The following is a 17,097-nucleotide window of genomic DNA, read 5'->3' as shown; positions in this document are numbered from 1 at the left end:
GGTGACCCGTACCCCGGGGAGAGTCGGTGCCCCGCGGGGGGGACCCGTACCCCGGGGAGAGTCGGTGCCCGCGGGGGGGTGACCCGTACCCCGGGGAGAGTCGGTGCCCCGCGGGGGGGGACCCGTACCCCGGGGAGAGTCGGTGCCCCGTGGGGAGGAGGCGGGTTTGAGGACTTACGTTTGCGTGCGGTTTCACTCGTCTTTAGCAGACATCCCTCGCAGTGTCCTCTCCTGACGGATCTGCAGAGAGAAACAAAGATTTAAAGCTCCCTCTACACTGTCCCATCAAACACTCCCAGGGCAGGTACAGGGTTAGATACAGAGTAAAGCTCCCTCTACACTGTCCCATCAAACACTCCCAGGGTCAGGTACAGGGTTAGATACAGAGTAAAGCTCCCTCTACACTGTCCCATCAAACACTCCCAGGGTCAGGTACAGGGTTAGATACAGAGTAAAGCTCCCTCTACACTGTCCCATCAAACACTCCCAGGGCAGGTACAGGGTTAGATACAGAGTAAAGCTCCCTCTACACTGTCCCATCAAACACTCCCAGGGCAGGTCCAGGTGAGATACAGAGTAAAGCTCCCTCTACACTGTCCCATCAAACACTCCCAGGGTCAGATACAGGGTTAGATACAGAGTAAAGCTCCCTCTACACTGTCCCATCAAACACTCCCAGGGTCAGGTACAGGGTTAGATACAGAGTAAAGCTCCCTCTACACTGTCCCATCAAACACTCCCAGGGCAGGTCCAGGGTGAGATACAGAGTAAAGCTCCCTCTACACTGTCCCATCAAACACTCCCAGGGTCAGATACAGGGTTAGATACAGAGTAAAGCTCCCTCTACACTGTCCCATCAAACACTCCCAGGGTCAGGTACAGGGTTAGATACAGAGTAAAGCTCCCTCTACACTGTCCCATCAAACACTCCCAGGGTCAGGTACAGGGTTAGATACAGAGTAAAGCTCCCTCTGCACTGTCCCATCAAACACTCCCAGGGTCAGGTACAGGGTTAGATACAGAGTAAAGCTCCCTCTACACTGTCCCATCAAACACTCCCAGGGCAGGTCCAGGGTGAGATACAGAGTAAAGCTCCCTCTACACTGTCCCATCAAACACTCCCAGGGTCAGATACAGGGTTAGATACAGAGTAAAGCTCCCTCTACACTGTCCCATCAAACACTCCCAGGGTCAGGTACAGGGTTAGATACAGAGTAAAGCTCCCTCTACACTGTCCCATCAAACACTCCCAGGGTCAGGTACAGGGTTAGATACAGAGTAAAGCTCCCTCTACACTGTCCCATCAAACACTCCCAGGGTCAGGTACAGGGTTAGATACAGAGTAAAGCTCCCTCTACACTGTCCCATCAAACACTCCCAGGGTCAGGTACAGGGTTAGATACAGAGTAAAGCTCCCTCTACACTGTCCCATCAAACACTCCCAGGGCAGGTACAGGGTTAGATACAGAGTAAAGCTCCCTCTACACTGTCCCATCAAACACTCCCAGGGTCAGGTACAGGGTTAGATACAGAGTAAAGCTCCCTCTACACTGTCCCGTCAAACACTCCCAGGGTCAGGTACAGGGTTAGATACAGAGTAAAGCTCCCTCTACACTGTCCCATCAAACACTCCCAGGGTCAGGTACAGGGTTAGATACAGAGTAAAGTTCCCTCTACACTGTCCCATCAAACACTCCCAGGGTCAGGTACAGGGTTAGATACAGAGTAAAGCTCCCTCTACACTGTCCCGTCAAACACTCCCAGGGTCAGGTACAGGGTTAGATACAGAGTAAAGCTCCCTCTACACTGTCCCGTCAAACACTCCCAGGGTCAGGGACAGGGTTAGATACAGAGTAAAGCTCCCTCTACACTGTCCCATCAAACACTCCCAGGGTCAGGTACAGGGTTCGATACAGAGTAAAGCTCCCTCTACACTGTCCCATCAAACACTCCCAGGGTCAGGTACAGGGTTAGATACAGAGTAAAGCTCCCTCTACACTGTCCCATCAAACACTCCCAGGGTCAGGTACAGGGTTAGATACAGAGTAAAGCTCCCTCTACACTGTCCCATCAAACACTCCCAGGGTCAGGTACAGGGTTAGATACAGAGTAAAGCTCCCTCTACACTGTCCCATCAAACACTCCCAGGGTCAGGTACAGGGTTAGATACAGAGTAAAGCTCCCTCTACACTGTCCCATCAAACACTCCCAGGGTCAGGTACAGGGTTAGATACAGAGTAAAGCTCCCTCTACACTGTCCCATCAAACACTCCCAGAGCAGGTTGAGCCCGGGGTTAGAGTGAAGTCCGCAGTCCTTCCACCAATGAGCACTGACCTGGAGCAGCTCCTTCTGTGTATCTTCCTCCATTCTCCGGATATCGTCCATCGTCAGTCCCACCCATTTGTCGATCCAACAGAAGAGCTGCCGGTGAAAGTTTGTGAAGAGCCTCCTCTCTTGCTGCAGGAAGTGAGAAAGAGGGAGAGGATGAGGTACTGGGGACAACACTGGCCCGAAGAGAGCACTACTACACCCACCCTCCCTCCCTCCCTCCGTCCGTCCAACCCTCCGTCTCTCCTTCCATCCTTGTACCCATCCCTCCCTCCCTCGAACCAAACCCCCACCTTTTGTCCATTCAGTCCCTCCCTCGAACCAACCCCGCTGCATCCGTCCGTCCCTCCTTCCACTTGCAGTGCTCCCCCCTGACCTCCCCCTCCCCTCGGCCCCCTTGACCTCCCCCTCCCCGCAGCCCCACTGACCTCCCCGCAGCCCCACTGACCTCCCCGCAGCCCCACTGACCTCCCCGCAGCCCCACTGACCTCCCCCTCCCCTCAGCCCCACTGACCTCCCCGCAGCCCCACTGACCTCCCCGCAGCCCCACTGACCTCCCCGCAGCCCCACTGACCTCCCCGCAGCCCCACTGACCTCCCCGCAGCCCCACTGACCTCCCCGCAGCCCCACTGACCTCCCCGCAGCCCCACTGACCTCCCCGCAGCCCCACTGACCTCCCCGCAGCCCCACTGACCTCCCCGCAGCCCCACTGACCTCCCCGCAGCCCCACTGACCTCCCCGCAGCCCCACTGACCTCCCCGCAGCCCCACTGACCTCCCCGCAGCCCCACTGACCTCCCCGCAGCCCCACTGACCTCCCCGCAGCCCCACTGACCTCCCCGCAGCCCCACTGACCTCCCCGCAGCCCCACTGACCTCCCCGCAGCCCCACTGACCTCCCCGCAGCCCCACTGACCTCCCCGCAGCCCCACTGACCTCCCCGCAGCCCCACTGACCTCCCCGCAGCCCCACTGACCTCCCCGCAGCCCCACTGACCTCCCCGCAGCCCCACTGACCTCCCCGCAGCCCCACTGACCTCCCCGCAGCCCCACTGACCTCCCCGCAGCCCCACTGACCTCCCCGCAGCCCCACTGACCTCCCCGCAGCCCCACTGACCTCCCCGCAGCCCCACTGACCTCCCCGCAGCCCCACTGACCTCCCCGCAGCCCCACTGACCTCCCCGCAGCCCCACTGACCTCCCCGCAGCCCCACTGACCTCCCCGCAGCCCCACTGACCTCCCCGCAGCCCCACTGACCTCCCCGCAGCCCCACTGACCTCCCCGCAGCCCCACTGACCTCCCCGCAGCCCCACTGACCTCCCCGCAGCCCCACTGACCTCCCCGCAGCCCCACTGACCTCCCCGCAGCCCCACTGACCTCCCCGCAGCCCCACTGACCTCCCCGCAGCCCCACTGACCTCCCCGCAGCCCCACTGACCTCCCCGCAGCCCCACTGACCTCCCCGCAGCCCCACTGACCTCCCCGCAGCCCCACTGACCTCCCCGCAGCCCCACTGACCTCCCCGCAGCCCCACTGACCTCCCCGCAGCCCCACTGACCTCCCCGCAGCCCCACTGACCTCCCCCCTCCCCACTGACCTCCCCCCTCCCCACTGACCTCCCCCCTCCCCACTGACCTCCCCCCTCCCCACTGACCTCCCCCCTCCCCACTGACCTCCCCCCTCCCCGCGGCCCCCCTGACCTCCCCCTCCCCACGGCCCCTCTGACCTCCCCCTCCCCGCGGCCCCCCTGACCTTCCCCTCCCCCCTCCCCCCTGACCTCCCCCTCCCCGCGGGCCAGACTCACCTTCTGGATGAATTTCTCCACTCGTCCCTGGAGCCCCCACCAGTGAAAGTTCACTGTCACCAGTTTATACGCACACATGTGGGGACAATCTGGGTTATCAGCAAGGTCCTTCTGTACATCAGAACAGAGCAGAGAGACGTGACAGAGAGACACACACGTTGGGGGGGAGGTAAGGAGCGCGTCCGGGGGGATGGGGGCAGCGGGGGAAAAGGGGGAACTGAATTTTTACCTTCCAAGTGGGGCCCAAAGGTCCTCTGCCCGTCTTTACTGATTTGAAAATTGCAGGATCTTCATCTGGTTTATAATCCTGGGATAGAGAGAGGGCAAAATCAACTGTTAGATACTGGACCCGACCCCTTCCCATTCCCTCCCCACTGTACACAATCCCAATGGACCCGACCTCTTCCCATTCACTTCCCACTGTACACAATCCCAATGGACCCGACCCCTTCCCGTTCACTCCCACTGTCCACAATCCCAATGGACCCGACCCCTTCCCGTTCACTCCCACTGTCCACAATCCCAATGGACCCGACCCCTTCCCATTCACTCCCCACTGTACACAATCCCAATGGACCCGACCCCTTCCCATTCACTCCCCACTGTACACAATCCCAATGGACCCGACCCCTTCCCGTTCACTCCCACTGTCCACAATCCCAATGGACCCGACCCCTTCCCATTCACTCCCACTGTACACAATCCCAATGGACCCGACCCCTTCCCATTCACTCCCCACTGTACACAATCCCAATGGACCCGACCCCTTCCCATTCACTCCCCACTGTACACAATCCCAATGGACCCGACCCCTTCCCGTTCACTCCCACTGTACACAATCCCAATGGACCCGACCCCTTCCCATTCACTCCCCACTGTACACAATCCCAATGGACCCGACCCCTTCCCGTTCACTCCCACTGTCCACAATCCCAATGGACCCGACCCCTTCCCGTTCACTCCCCACTGTACACAATCCCAATGGACCCGACCCCTTCCCATTCACTCCCCACTGTCCACAATCCCAATGGACCCGACCCCTTCCCGTTCACTCCCACTGTACACAATCCCAATGGACCCGACCCCTTCCCGTTCACTCCCACTGTCCACAATCCCAATGGACCCGACCCCTTCCCGTTCACTCCCACTGTACACAATCCCAATGGACCCGACCCCTTCCCATTCACTCCCACTGTACACAATCCCAATGGACCCGACCCCTTCCCATTCACTCCCACTGTCCACAATCCCAATGGACCCGAGCCCTTCCCATTCACTCCCCACTGTCCACAATCCCAATGGACCCGACCCCTTCCCATTCACTCCCACTGTACACAATCCCAATGGACCCGACCCCTTCCCATTCACTCCCACTGTACACAATCCCAATGGACCCGACCCCTTCCCATTCACTCCCCACTGTCCACAATCCCAATGGACCCGACCCCTTCCCATTCACTCCCACTGTACACAATCCCAATGGACCCGACCCCTTCCCATTCACTCCCACTGTACACAATCCCAATGGACCCGACCCCTTCCCATTCACTCCCCACTGTCCACAATCCCAATGGACCCGACCCCTTCCCGTTCACTTCCCACTGTCCACAATCCCAATGGACCCGACCCCTTCCCATTCACTCCCCACTGTCCACAATCCCAATGGACCCGACCCCTTCCCATTCACTCCCACTGTACACAATCCCAATGGACCCGACCCCTTCCCATTCACTCCCACTGTACACAATCCCAATGGACCCGACCCCTTCCCATTCACTCCCACTGTACACAATCCCAATGGACCCGACCCCTTCCCATTCACTCCCACTGTACACAATCCCAATGGACCTGACCCCTTCCCATTCACTCCCACTGTACACAATCCCAATGGACCCGATCCCTTCCCATTCACTCCCCACTGTACACAATCCCAATGGACCCAACCCCTTCCCATTCACTCCCACTGTACACAATCCCAATGGACCCGACCCCTTCCCATTCACTCCCACTGTACCAAATCCCAATGGACCCGACCCCTTCCCGTTCACTCCCCACTGTCCACAATCCCAATGGACCTGACCCCTTCCCATTCACTCCCACTGTACACAATCCCAATGGACCCGACCCCTTCCCGTTCACTCCCACTGTCCACAATCCCAATGGACCCGACCCCTTCCCATTCACTCCCCACTGTCCACAATCCCAATGGACCCGACCCCTTCCCATTCACTCCCACTGTACACAATCCCAATGGACCCGACCCCTTCCCGTTCACTCCCACTGTCCACAATCCCAATGGACCCGACCCCTTCCCATTCACTCCCACTGTACACAATCCCAATGGACCCGACCCCTTCCCATTCACTCCCACTGTACACAATCCCAATGGACCCGACCCCTTCCCATTCACTCCCACTGTACACAATCCCAATGGACCCGACCCCTTCCCATTCACTCCCCACTGTCCACAATCCCAATGGACCTGACCCCTTCCCATTCACTCCCACTGTACACAATCCCAATGGACCCGACCCCTTCCCGTTCACTCCCACTGTCCACAATCCCAATGGACCCGACCCCTTCCCATTCACTCCCACTGTGCACAATCCCAATGGACCCGATCCCTTCCCATTCACTCCCCACTGTACACAATCCCAATGGACCCAACCCCTTCCCATTCACTCCCACTGTACACAATCCCAATGGACCCAACCCCTTCCCATTCACTCCCACTGTACACAATCCCAATGGACCCGACCCCTTCCCATTCACTCCCACTGTACCAAATTCCAATGGACCCGATCCCTTCCCATTCACTCGCCACTGTACACAATCCCAATGGACCCAACCCCTTCCCATTCACTCCCACTGTACACAATTCCAATGGACCCGACCCCTTCCCATTCACTCCCACTGTACACAATCCCAATGGACCCGACCCCTTCCCATTCACTCCCACTGTACACCCGGGGACAGAGAGCGTGAGACAGAGAGCGAGCGCGAGACAGAGAGCGAGAGACCGAAGACTGGCCCCTCCCCACCCCGGTGAGAGCCCCCGAGCCCCCCTCGTCACATGGGGAGGGGGTAAGCAGAGTTAACATATCCTCACGTTGCCGTAGATTTGGCTCCTGTCCGCGATGTCAATCGGGAGAACTTCAACATCTTTCCAGTCCTCTGGGTCCAGACCGTGTACCTGATCAGGGGGGGGGGGAAAGAGGGGGAGACGGAGGCACATAGGGGAACGAGGAGGGGACAGACAGACAGACAGAATAAATTACAGCAGGAATTCTGTAACTGTCCCCATCCAACCGCTTCCAGGGCCTGATTGAACAACCTACCCACAGAGGGGTACAGTAGTGTAGTGGGTCTGTTACTGGACTAGTAATCCAGAGGGGTACAGGAGTGTAGTGATTCTGTTACTGGACTAGTAATCCAGAGGGGTACAGTAGTGTAGTGGGTCTGTTACTGGACTAGTAATCCAGAGGGGTACAGTAGTGTAGTGGGTCTGTTACTGGACTAGTAATCCAGAGGGGTACAGTAGTGTAGTGGGTCTGTTACTGGACTAGTAATCCAGAGGGGTACAGTAGTGTAGTGGGTCTGTTACTGGACTAGTAATCCAGAGGGGTCCAGTAGTGTAGTGGGTCTGTTACTGGACTAGTAATCCAGAGGGGTACAGTAGTGTAGTGATTCTGTTACTGGACTAGTAATCCAGAGGGGTACAGTAGTGCAGTGATTCTGTTACTGGACGAGTAATCCAGAGGGGTACAGTAGTGTAGTGATTCTGTTACCGGACTAGTAATCCAGAGGGGTACAGTAGTGCAGTGATTCTGTTACTGGACTAGTAATCCAGAGGGGTACAGTGGTGTAGTGATTCTGTTACTGGACTAGTAATCCAGAGGGGTACAGTAGTGTAGTGGGTCTGTTACTGGACTAGTAATCCAGAGGGGTACAGTAGTGTAGTGATTCTGTTACTGGACTAGTAATCCAGAGGGGTACAGTAGTGTAGTGGGTCTGTTACTGGACTAGTAATCCAGAGGGGTACAGTAGTGTAGTGATTCTGTTACTGGACTAGTAATCCAGAGGGGTACAGTAGTGTAGTGGGTCTGTTACTGGACTAGTAATCCAGAGGGGTACAGTAGTGTAGTGGGTCTGTTACTGGACTAGTAATCCAGAGGGGTACAGTAGTGTAGCGGGTCTGTTACTGGACTAGTAATCCAGAGGGGTACAGTAGTGTAGTGGGTCTGTTACTGGACGAGTAATCCAGAGGGGTACAGTAGTGTAGTGGGTCTGTTACTGGACGAGTAATCCAGAGGGGTACAGTAGTGTAGTGATTCTGTTACTGGACTAGTAATCCAGAGGGGTACAGTAGTGTAGTGATTCTGTTACTGGACTAGTAATCCAGAGGGGTGCAGTAGTGTAGTGATTCTGTTACTGGACTAGTAATCCAGAGGGGTACAGTAGTGTAGTGATTCTGTTACTGGACTAGTAATCCAGAGGGGTACAGTAGTGTAGTGGGTCTGTTACTGGACTAGTAATCCAGAGGGGTACAGTAGTGTAGTGATTCTGTTACTGGACTAGTAATCCAGAGGGGTACAGTAGTGTGGTGGGTCTGTTACTGGACTAGTAATCCAGAGGGGTACAGTAGTGTGGTGGGTCTGTTACTGGACTAGTAATCCAGAGGGGTACAGTAGTGTAGTGGGTCTGTTACTGGACTAGTAATCCAGAGGGGTACAGTAGTGTGGTGGGTCTGTTACTGGACTAGTAATCCAGAGGGGTACAGTAGTGTAGTGATTCTGTTAATGGACTAGTAATCCAGAGGGGTACAGTAGTGTAGTGATTCTGTTACTGGACCAGTAATCCAGAGGGGTACAGTAGTGTAGTGATTCTGTTACTGGACTAGTAATCCAGAGGGGTACAGTAGTGTAGTGATTCTGTTACTGGACTAGTAATCCAGAGGGGTACAGTAGTGTAGTGATTCTGTTACTGGACTAGTAATCCAGAGGGGTACAGTAGTGTAGTGGGTCTGTTACTGGACTAGTAATCCAGAGGGGTACAGTAGTGTAGTGATTCTGTTACTGGACTAGTAATCCAGAGGGGTACAGTAGTGTAGTGATTCTGTTACTGGACTAGTAATCCAGAGGGGTACAGTAGTGTAGTGATTCTGTTACTGGACTAGTAATCCAGAGGGGTACAGTAGTGTGGTGGGTCTGTTACTGGACGAGTAATCCAGAGGGGTACAGTAGTGTAGTGGGTCTGTTACTGGACGAGTAATCCAGAGGGGTACAGTAGTGTGGTGGGTCTGTTACTGGACTAGTAATCCAGAGGGGTACAGTAGTGTGGTGGGTCTGTTACTGGACTAGTAATCCAGAGGGGTACAGTAGTGTAGTGATTCTGTTACTGGACTAGTAATCCAGAGGGGTACAGTAGTGTGGTGGGTCTGTTACTGGACTAGTAATCCAGAGGGGTACAGTAGTGTGGTGGGTCTGTTACTGGACTAGTAATCCAGAGGGGTACAGTAGTGTAGTGATTCTGTTACTGGACTAGTAATCCAGAGGGGTACAGTAGTGTGGTGGGTCTGTTACTGGACTAGTAATCCAGAGGGGTACAGTAGTGTGGTGGGTCTGTTACTGGACTAGTAATCCAGAGGGGTACAGTAGTGTAGTGGGTCTGTTACTGGACTAGTAATCCAGAGGGGTACAGTAGTGTAGTGATTCTGTTACTGGACTAGTAATCCAGAGGGGTACAGTAGTGTAGTGATTCTGTTACTGGACGAGTAATCCAGAGGGGTACAGTAGTGTAGTGATTCTGTTACCGGACTAGTAATCCAGAGGGGTACAGTAGTGCAGTGATTCTGTTACTGGACTAGTAATCCAGAGGGGTACAGTGGTGTAGTGATTCTGTTACTGGACTAGTAATCCAGAGGGGTACAGTAGTGTAGTGGGTCAGTTACTGGACTAGTAATCCAGAGGGGTACAGTAGTGTAGTGATTCTGTTACTGGACTAGTAATCCAGAGGGGTACAGTAGTGTAGTGGGTCTGTTACTGGACTAGTAATCCAGAGGGGTACAGTAGTGTAGTGGGTCTGTTACTGGACTAGTAATCCAGAGGGGTACAGTAGTGTAGCGGGTCTGTTACTGGACTAGTAATCCAGAGGGGTACAGTAGTGTAGTGGGTCTGTTACTGGACGAGTAATCCAGAGGGGTACAGGAGTGTAGTGGGTCTGTTACTGGACGAGTAATCCAGAGGGGTACAGTAGTGTAGTGATTCTGTTACTGGACTAGTAATCCAGAGGGGTACAGTAGTGTAGTGATTCTGTTACTGGACTAGTAATCCAGAGGGGTGCAGTAGTGTAGTGATTCTGTTACTGGACTAGTAATCCAGAGGGGTACAGTAGTGTAGTGATTCTGTTACTGGACTAGTAATCCAGAGGGGTACAGTAGTGTAGTGATTCTGTTACTGGACTAGTAATCCAGAGGGGTACAGTAGTGTAGTGATTCTGTTACTGGACTAGTAATCCAGAGGGGTACAGTAGTGTAGTGGGTCTGTTACTGGACTAGTAATCCAGAGGGGTACAGTAGTGTAGTGATTCTGTTACTGGACTAGTAATCCAGAGGGGTACAGTAGTGTGGTGGGTCTGTTACTGGACTAGTAATCCAGAGGGGTACAGTAGTGTGGTGGGTCTGTTACTGGACTAGTAATCCAGAGGGGTACAGTAGTGTAGTGGGTCTGTTACTGGACTAGTAATCCAGAGGGGTACAGTAGTGTGGTGGGTCTGTTACTGGACTAGTAATCCAGAGGGGTACAGTAGTGTAGTGATTCTGTTAATGGACTAGTAATCCAGAGGGGTACAGTAGTGTAGTGATTCTGTTACTGGACCAGTAATCCAGAGGGGTACAGTAGTGTAGTGATTCTGTTACTGGACTAGTAATCCAGAGGGGTACAGTAGTGTAGTGATTCTGTTACTGGACTAGTAATCCAGAGGGGTACAGTAGTGTAGTGATTCTGTTACTGGACTAGTAATCCAGAGGGGTACAGTAGTGTAGTGGGTCTGTTACTGGACTAGTAATCCAGAGGGGTACAGTAGTGTAGTGATTCTGTTACTGGACTAGTAATCCAGAGGGGTACAGTAGTGTAGTGATTCTGTTACTGGACTAGTAATCCAGAGGGGTACAGTAGTGTAGTGATTCTGTTACTGGACTAGTAATCCAGAGGGGTACAGTAGTGTGGTGGGTCTGTTACTGGACGAGTAATCCAGAGGGGTACAGTAGTGTAGTGGGTCTGTTACTGGACGAGTAATCCAGAGGGGTACAGTAGTGTGGTGGGTCTGTTACTGGACTAGTAATCCAGAGGGGTACAGTAGTGTGGTGGGTCTGTTACTGGACTAGTAATCCAGAGGGGTACAGTAGTGTGGTGGGTCTGTTACTGGACTAGTAATCCAGAGGGGTACAGTAGTGTAGTGATTCTGTTAATGGACTAGTAATCCAGAGGGGTACAGTAGTGTGGTGGGTCTGTTACTGGACTAGTAATCCAGAGGGGTACAGTAGTGTAGTGATTCTGTTACTGGACTAGTAATCCAGAGGGGTACAGTAGTGTAGTGATTCTGTTACTGGACTAGTAATCCAGAGGGGTACAGTAGTGTAGTGGGTCTGTTACTGGACTAGTAATCCAGAGGGGTACAGTAGTGTAGTGATTCTGTTACTGGACTAGTAATCCAGAGGGGTACAGTAGTGTAGTGATTCTGTTACTGGACTAGTAATCCAGAGGGGTACAGTGGTGTAGTGATTCTGTTACTGGACTAGTAATCCAGAGGGGTACAGTAGTGTAGTGATTCTGTTACTGGACTAGTAATCCAGAGGGGTACAGTAGTGTAGTGGGTCTGTTACTGGACTAGTAATCCGGAGGGGTACAGTGGTGTAGTGATTCTGTTACTGGACTAGTAATCCAGAGAGGTACAGTAGTGTAGTGATTCTGTTACTGGACGAGTAATCCAGAGGGGTACAGTAGTGCAGTGGATCTGTTACTGGACTAGTAATCCAGAGGGGTACAGTAGTGTAGTGATTCTATTACTGGACTAGTAATCCAGAGGGGTACAGTAGTGTAGTGATTCTGTTACTGGACTAGTAATCCAGAGGGGTACAGTAGTGTAGTGATTCTGTTACTGGACTAGTAATCCAGAGGGGTACAGTAGTGTAGTGATTCTGTTACTGGACTAGTAATCCAGAGGGGTACAGTAGTGTAGTGGGTCTGTTACTGGACTAGTAATCCAGAGGGGTACAGTAGTGTAGTGGGTCTGTTACTGGACTAGTAATCCAGAGGGGTACAGTAGTGTAGTGGGTCTGTTACTGGACTAGTAATCCAGAGGGGTACAGTAGTGTAGTGATTCTGTTACTGGACGAGTAATCCAGAGGGGTACAGTAGTGTAGTGGGTCTGTTACTGGACGAGTAATCCAGAGGGGTCCTCCCGTCACAGACTCCGGACCCCCCGTGTTATCCCCGCTCCATACTCACATTTTCCTGTTCCCCGAAGTCTGGTTTGTGCCATGTTTCAATTTTAACAAAGAAATCGTCTTTCATATATTCGTTCTGTAAAAAAAAGAGAGGGGGTCAGGGCGAGGGAGAGCGAGTGGTGGGGAGGGGGTCAGGGCGAGGGAGAGCGAGTGGTGGGGAGGGGGTCTCAGGCGAGGGAGAGCGAGTGGTGGGGAGTGGGTCAGGGCGAGGGAGAGCGAGTGGTGGGGAGGGGGTCAGGGCGAGGGAGAGCGAGTGGTGGGGAGGGGGTCAGGGCGAGGGAGAGCGAGTGGTGGGGAGTGGGCGAGGGCGAGGGAGAGCGAGTGGTGGGGAGGGGGTCAGGGCGAGGGAGAGCGAGTGGTGGGGAGGGGGTCAGGGCGAGGGAGAGCGAGTGGTGGGGAGGGGTCAGGGCGAGGGAGAGCGAGTGGTGGGGAGTGGGCGAGGGCGAGGGAGAGCGAGTGGTGGGGAGGGGGTCAGGGCGAGGGAGAGCGAGTGGTGGGGAGGGGGTCAGGGCGAGGGAGAGCGAGTGGTGGGGAGTGGGCGAGGGAGAGCGAGTGGTGGGGAGTGGGCGAGGGCGAGGGAGAGCGAGTGGTGGGGAGGGGGTCAGGGCGAGGGAGAGCGAGTGGTGGGGAGTGGGCGAGGGCGAGGGAGAGCGAGTGGTGGGGAGAGGGCGAGGGAGAGCGAGTGGTGGGGAGAGGGCGAGGGAGAGCGAGTGGTGGGGAGAGGGCGAGGGAGAGCGAGTGGTGGGGAGGGGGTCAGGGCGAGGGAGAGCGAGTGGTGGGGAGGGGGTCAGGGCGAGGGAGAGCGAGTGGTGGGGAGTGGGCGAGGGCGAGGGAGAGCGAGTGGTGGGGAGAGGGCGAGGGAGAGCGAGTGGTGGGGAGTGGGCGAGGGCGAGGGAGTGGTGGGGAGTGGGCGAGGGCGAGGGAGAGCGAGTGGTGGGGAGGGGGTCAGGGCGAGGGAGAGCGAGTGGTGGGGAGGGGGTCAGGGCGAGGGAGAGCGAGTGGTGGGGAGGGGGTCAGGGCGAGGGAGAGCGAGTGGTGGGGAGTGGGTCAGGGCGAGGGAGAGCGAGTGGAGGGGAGTGGGTCAGGGCGAGGGAGAGCGAGTGGTGGGGAGGGGGTCAGGGCGAGGGAGAGCGAGTGGTGGGGAGTGGGCGAGGGCGAGGGAGAGCGAGTGGTGGGGAGTGGGTCAGGGCGAGGGAGAGCGAGTGGTGGGGAGTGGGTCAGGGCGAGGGAGAGCGAGTGGTGGGGAGGGGGTCTCGGGCGAGGGAGAGCGAGTGGTGGGGAGTGGGCGAGGGCGAGGGAGAGCGAGTGGTGGGGAGTGGGCGAGGGCGAGGGAGAGCGAGTGGTGGGGAGGGGGTCAGGGCGAGGGAGAGCGAGTGGTGGGGAGTGGGCGAGGGCGAGGGAGAGCGAGTGGTGGGGAGGGGGTCAGGGCGAGGGAGAGCGAGTGGTGGGGAGGGGGTCAGGGCGAGGGAGAGCGAGTGGTGGGGAGGGGGTCTCGGGCGAGGGAGAGCGAGTGGTGGGGAGTGGGCGAGGGCGAGGGAGAGCGAGTGGTGGGGAGTGGGCGAGGGCGTGTGTCAGTGTCTCTGCTGGTGCCTGTGGGTGGTGTGTGGGTGTGTCTGCTGGTGCCTGTGGGTGGTGTGTCGGTGTGTCTGCTGGTGCCTGTGGGTGGTGTGTCAGTGTCTCTGCTGGTGCCTGTGGGTGGTGTGTGGGTGTGTCTGCTGGTGCCTGTGGGTGGTGTGTCGGTGTGTCTGCTGGTGCCTGTGGATGGTGTGTCGGTGTGTCTGCTGGTGCCTGTGGGTGGTGTGTCGGTGTCTCTGCTGGTGCCTGTGGGTGGTGTGTCGGTGTGTCTGCTGGTGCCTGTGGGTGGTGTGTCGGTGTCTCTGCTGGTGCCTGTGGGTGGTGTGTCGGTGTGTCTGCTGGTGCCTGTGGGTGGTGTGTCGGTGTCTCTGCTGGTGCCTGTGGGTGGTGTGTCGGTGTGTCTGCTGGTGCCTGTGGGTGGTGTGTCGGTGTGTCTGCTGGTGCCTGTGGGTGGTGTGTCGGTGTGTCTGCTGGTGCCTGTGGGTGGTGTGTCGGTGTGTCTGCTGGTGCCTGTGGGTGGTGTGTCGGTGTGTCTGCTGGTGCCTGTGGGTGGTGTGTTGCCTGTCTGCTGGTGTCTATGGGATGTGCTCACTCACCGTGACAACTGGCCACGTCCAATTGGGAGTCACATGGAAAAGAGGAAAAGTTGAGTTATTTTCCGATTTCACCCGTTCTTTGCCGCCCCTCAATCCCCAAACCTCGACCGATCGATCCCACCCACCCACCATGGGGCATGTCATGCTGCCTCACACAGCCCAATAGCCGAAGGGACATGATGTGCAGAAGCCCCTCACATCTCCCATGTCAGGCGTGGTCCAGTGTATCTCCCTCTGAGAAAGAAGGTCCTGGGTTCGAGCCCCCACTCCAGAGACTCCAGCCCTGGAACCCAGGCCCCACACTCCCAGGTGCCGGGCGCTGAGGGAACGCCGCACCGTCGGAGACGTTAAACCGAGGGCCCCGTCTGCCCACTCAGGTGTGCCCAGAGGCCGATATTTATCCCTCAACCAACACCACTAAAAAAAAGATGATCCGGTCATTTATCACATTGCTGTTTATGGGATCTTGCTGTGCGCAAATTGTCTGCCACACTTCCAACATGACAACACTTCAACAAGTACTTGACTTGGGCACCAGTGAGCTCTGCGTCGAGGGGAGAAGGTGGGTCGGTGTGGGATTGAGGGATTGGGGAGAAGGTGGGTCGGTGTGGGATTGAGGGATTGGGGAGAAGGTGGGTCAGTGGGGATTGAGGGATTGGGGAGAAGGTGGGTCGGTGTGGGATTGAGGAGAAGGTGGGTCGGTGGGGATTGAGGGATTGGGGAGAAGGTGGGTCGGTGTGGGATTGAGGAGAAGGTGGGTCGGTGGGGATTGAGGGATTGGGGAGAAGGTGGGTCGGTGGGGATTGAGGGATTGGGGAGAAGGTGGGTCGGTGGGGATTGAGGGATTGGGGAGAAGGTGGGTCGGTGTGGGATTGAGGGATTGGGGAGAAGGTGGGTCGGTGTGGGATTGAGGGATTGGGGAGAAGGTGGGTCAGTGGGGATTGAGGGATTGGGGAGAAGGTGGGTCAGTGTGGGATTGAGGGATTGGGAAGAAGGTGGGTCGGTGGGGATTGAGGGATTGGGGAGAAGGTGGGTCGGTATGGGATTGAGGGATTGGGGAGAAGGTGGGTCGGTGTGGGATTGAGGGATCGGGGAGAAGGTGGGTCGGTGTAGGATTGAGGGATTGGGGAGAAGGTGGGTCGGTGGGGATTGAGGGATTGGGGAGAAGGTGGGTCGGTGGGGATTGAGGGATTGGGGATAAGGTGGGTCGGTGTGGGATTGAGGGATTGGGGAGAAGGTGGGTCGGTGGGGATTGAGGGATTGGGGAGATGATGGGTCGGTGGGGATTGAGGGATTGGGGATAAGGTGGGTCGGTGGGGATTGAGGGATTGGGGAGATGGTGGGTCGGTGTGGGATTGAGGGATCGGGAAGAAGGTGGGTCGGTGGGGATTGAGGGATCGGGGAGAAGGTGGGTCGGTGGGGATTGAGGGATTGGGGAGAAGGTGGGTCGGTGTGGGATTGAGGGATCGGGGAGAAGGTGGGTCGGTGTGGGATTGAGGGATTGGGGAGAAGGTGGGTCGGTGGGGATTGAGGGATTGGGGAGGTGGGTCGGTGGGGATTGAGGAGAAGGTGGGTCGGTGTGGGATTGAGGGATTGGGGAGAAGGCGGGTCGGTGGGGATTGAGGGATTGGGGAGACGGTGGGTCGGTGTGGGATTGAGGGATTGGGGAGAAGGTGGGTCGGTGTGGGTTCGAGGGATTGGGGAGAAGGTGGGTCGGTGTGGGATTGAGGGATTGGGGAGAAGGTGGGTCGGTGTGGGATTGAGGGATTGGGGAGAAGGTGGGTCGGTGTGGGATTGAGGGATTGGGGAGAAGGTGGGTCGGTGTGGGTTCGAGGGATTGGGGAGAAGGTGGGGATTGTGGGATTGGGGAGAAGGTGGGTCGGTGGGGATTGGGGAGAAGGTGGGTCAGTGTGGGATTGAGGGATTGGGGAGAAGGTGGGTCGGTGTGGGATTGAGGGATTGGGGAGAAGGTGGGTCGGTGGGGATTGAGGGATTGGGGAGAAGGTGGGTCGGTGAGGGATTGAGGGATTGGGGAGAAGGTGGGTCGGTGGGGATTGAGGAGAAGGTGGGTCGGTGGGGATTGAGGGATTGGGGAGACGGTGGGTCGGTGTGGGATCGAGGGATTGGGGAGAAGGTGGGTCGGTGTGGGATCGAGGGATTGGGGAGAAGGTGGGTCGGTGTGGGATCGAGGGATTGGGGAGAAGGTGGGTCGGTGTGGGATTGAGGGATTGGGGAGAACGTGCGTCGGTGTGGGATTGAGGGATTGGGGAGAAGGTGGGTAGGTGTGGGAT

The 17,097-nt window shown here is 56.5% G+C and overlaps 1 protein-coding gene across 1 annotated transcript in view; it reads right to left on the bottom strand.

The window, feature by feature from the left end:
* LOC137320138 (phosphatidylinositol transfer protein beta isoform-like) overlaps nt 1-17,097 on the bottom strand; it is a 33,800-nt gene that overhangs the window by 1,353 nt on the left and 15,350 nt on the right. The window contains exons 5-11 of the mRNA XM_067981889.1: nt 14,807-14,814; nt 12,637-12,711; nt 7,239-7,322; nt 4,359-4,436; nt 4,130-4,240; nt 2,336-2,458; nt 179-240 (exon numbers count right to left, since the gene is read on the bottom strand). Of these exons, the coding sequence (XP_067837990.1) occupies nt 193-240; nt 2,336-2,458; nt 4,130-4,240; nt 4,359-4,436; nt 7,239-7,322; nt 12,637-12,711; nt 14,807-14,814 (527 nt within the window). The 3' untranslated portion in view covers nt 179-192. The remainder of the gene's footprint in view (nt 1-178; nt 241-2,335; nt 2,459-4,129; nt 4,241-4,358; nt 4,437-7,238; nt 7,323-12,636; nt 12,712-14,806; nt 14,815-17,097) is intronic.

Source organism: Heptranchias perlo, unplaced genomic scaffold (genome assembly GCF_035084215.1).
Source record: "Heptranchias perlo isolate sHepPer1 unplaced genomic scaffold, sHepPer1.hap1 HAP1_SCAFFOLD_983, whole genome shotgun sequence".
NCBI lineage: Eukaryota > Metazoa > Chordata > Chondrichthyes > Hexanchiformes > Hexanchidae > Heptranchias > Heptranchias perlo.
The sequence above is the reverse complement of the archived record's forward strand: the minus strand, read 5'-3'. Positions and strand labels throughout refer to the sequence as shown.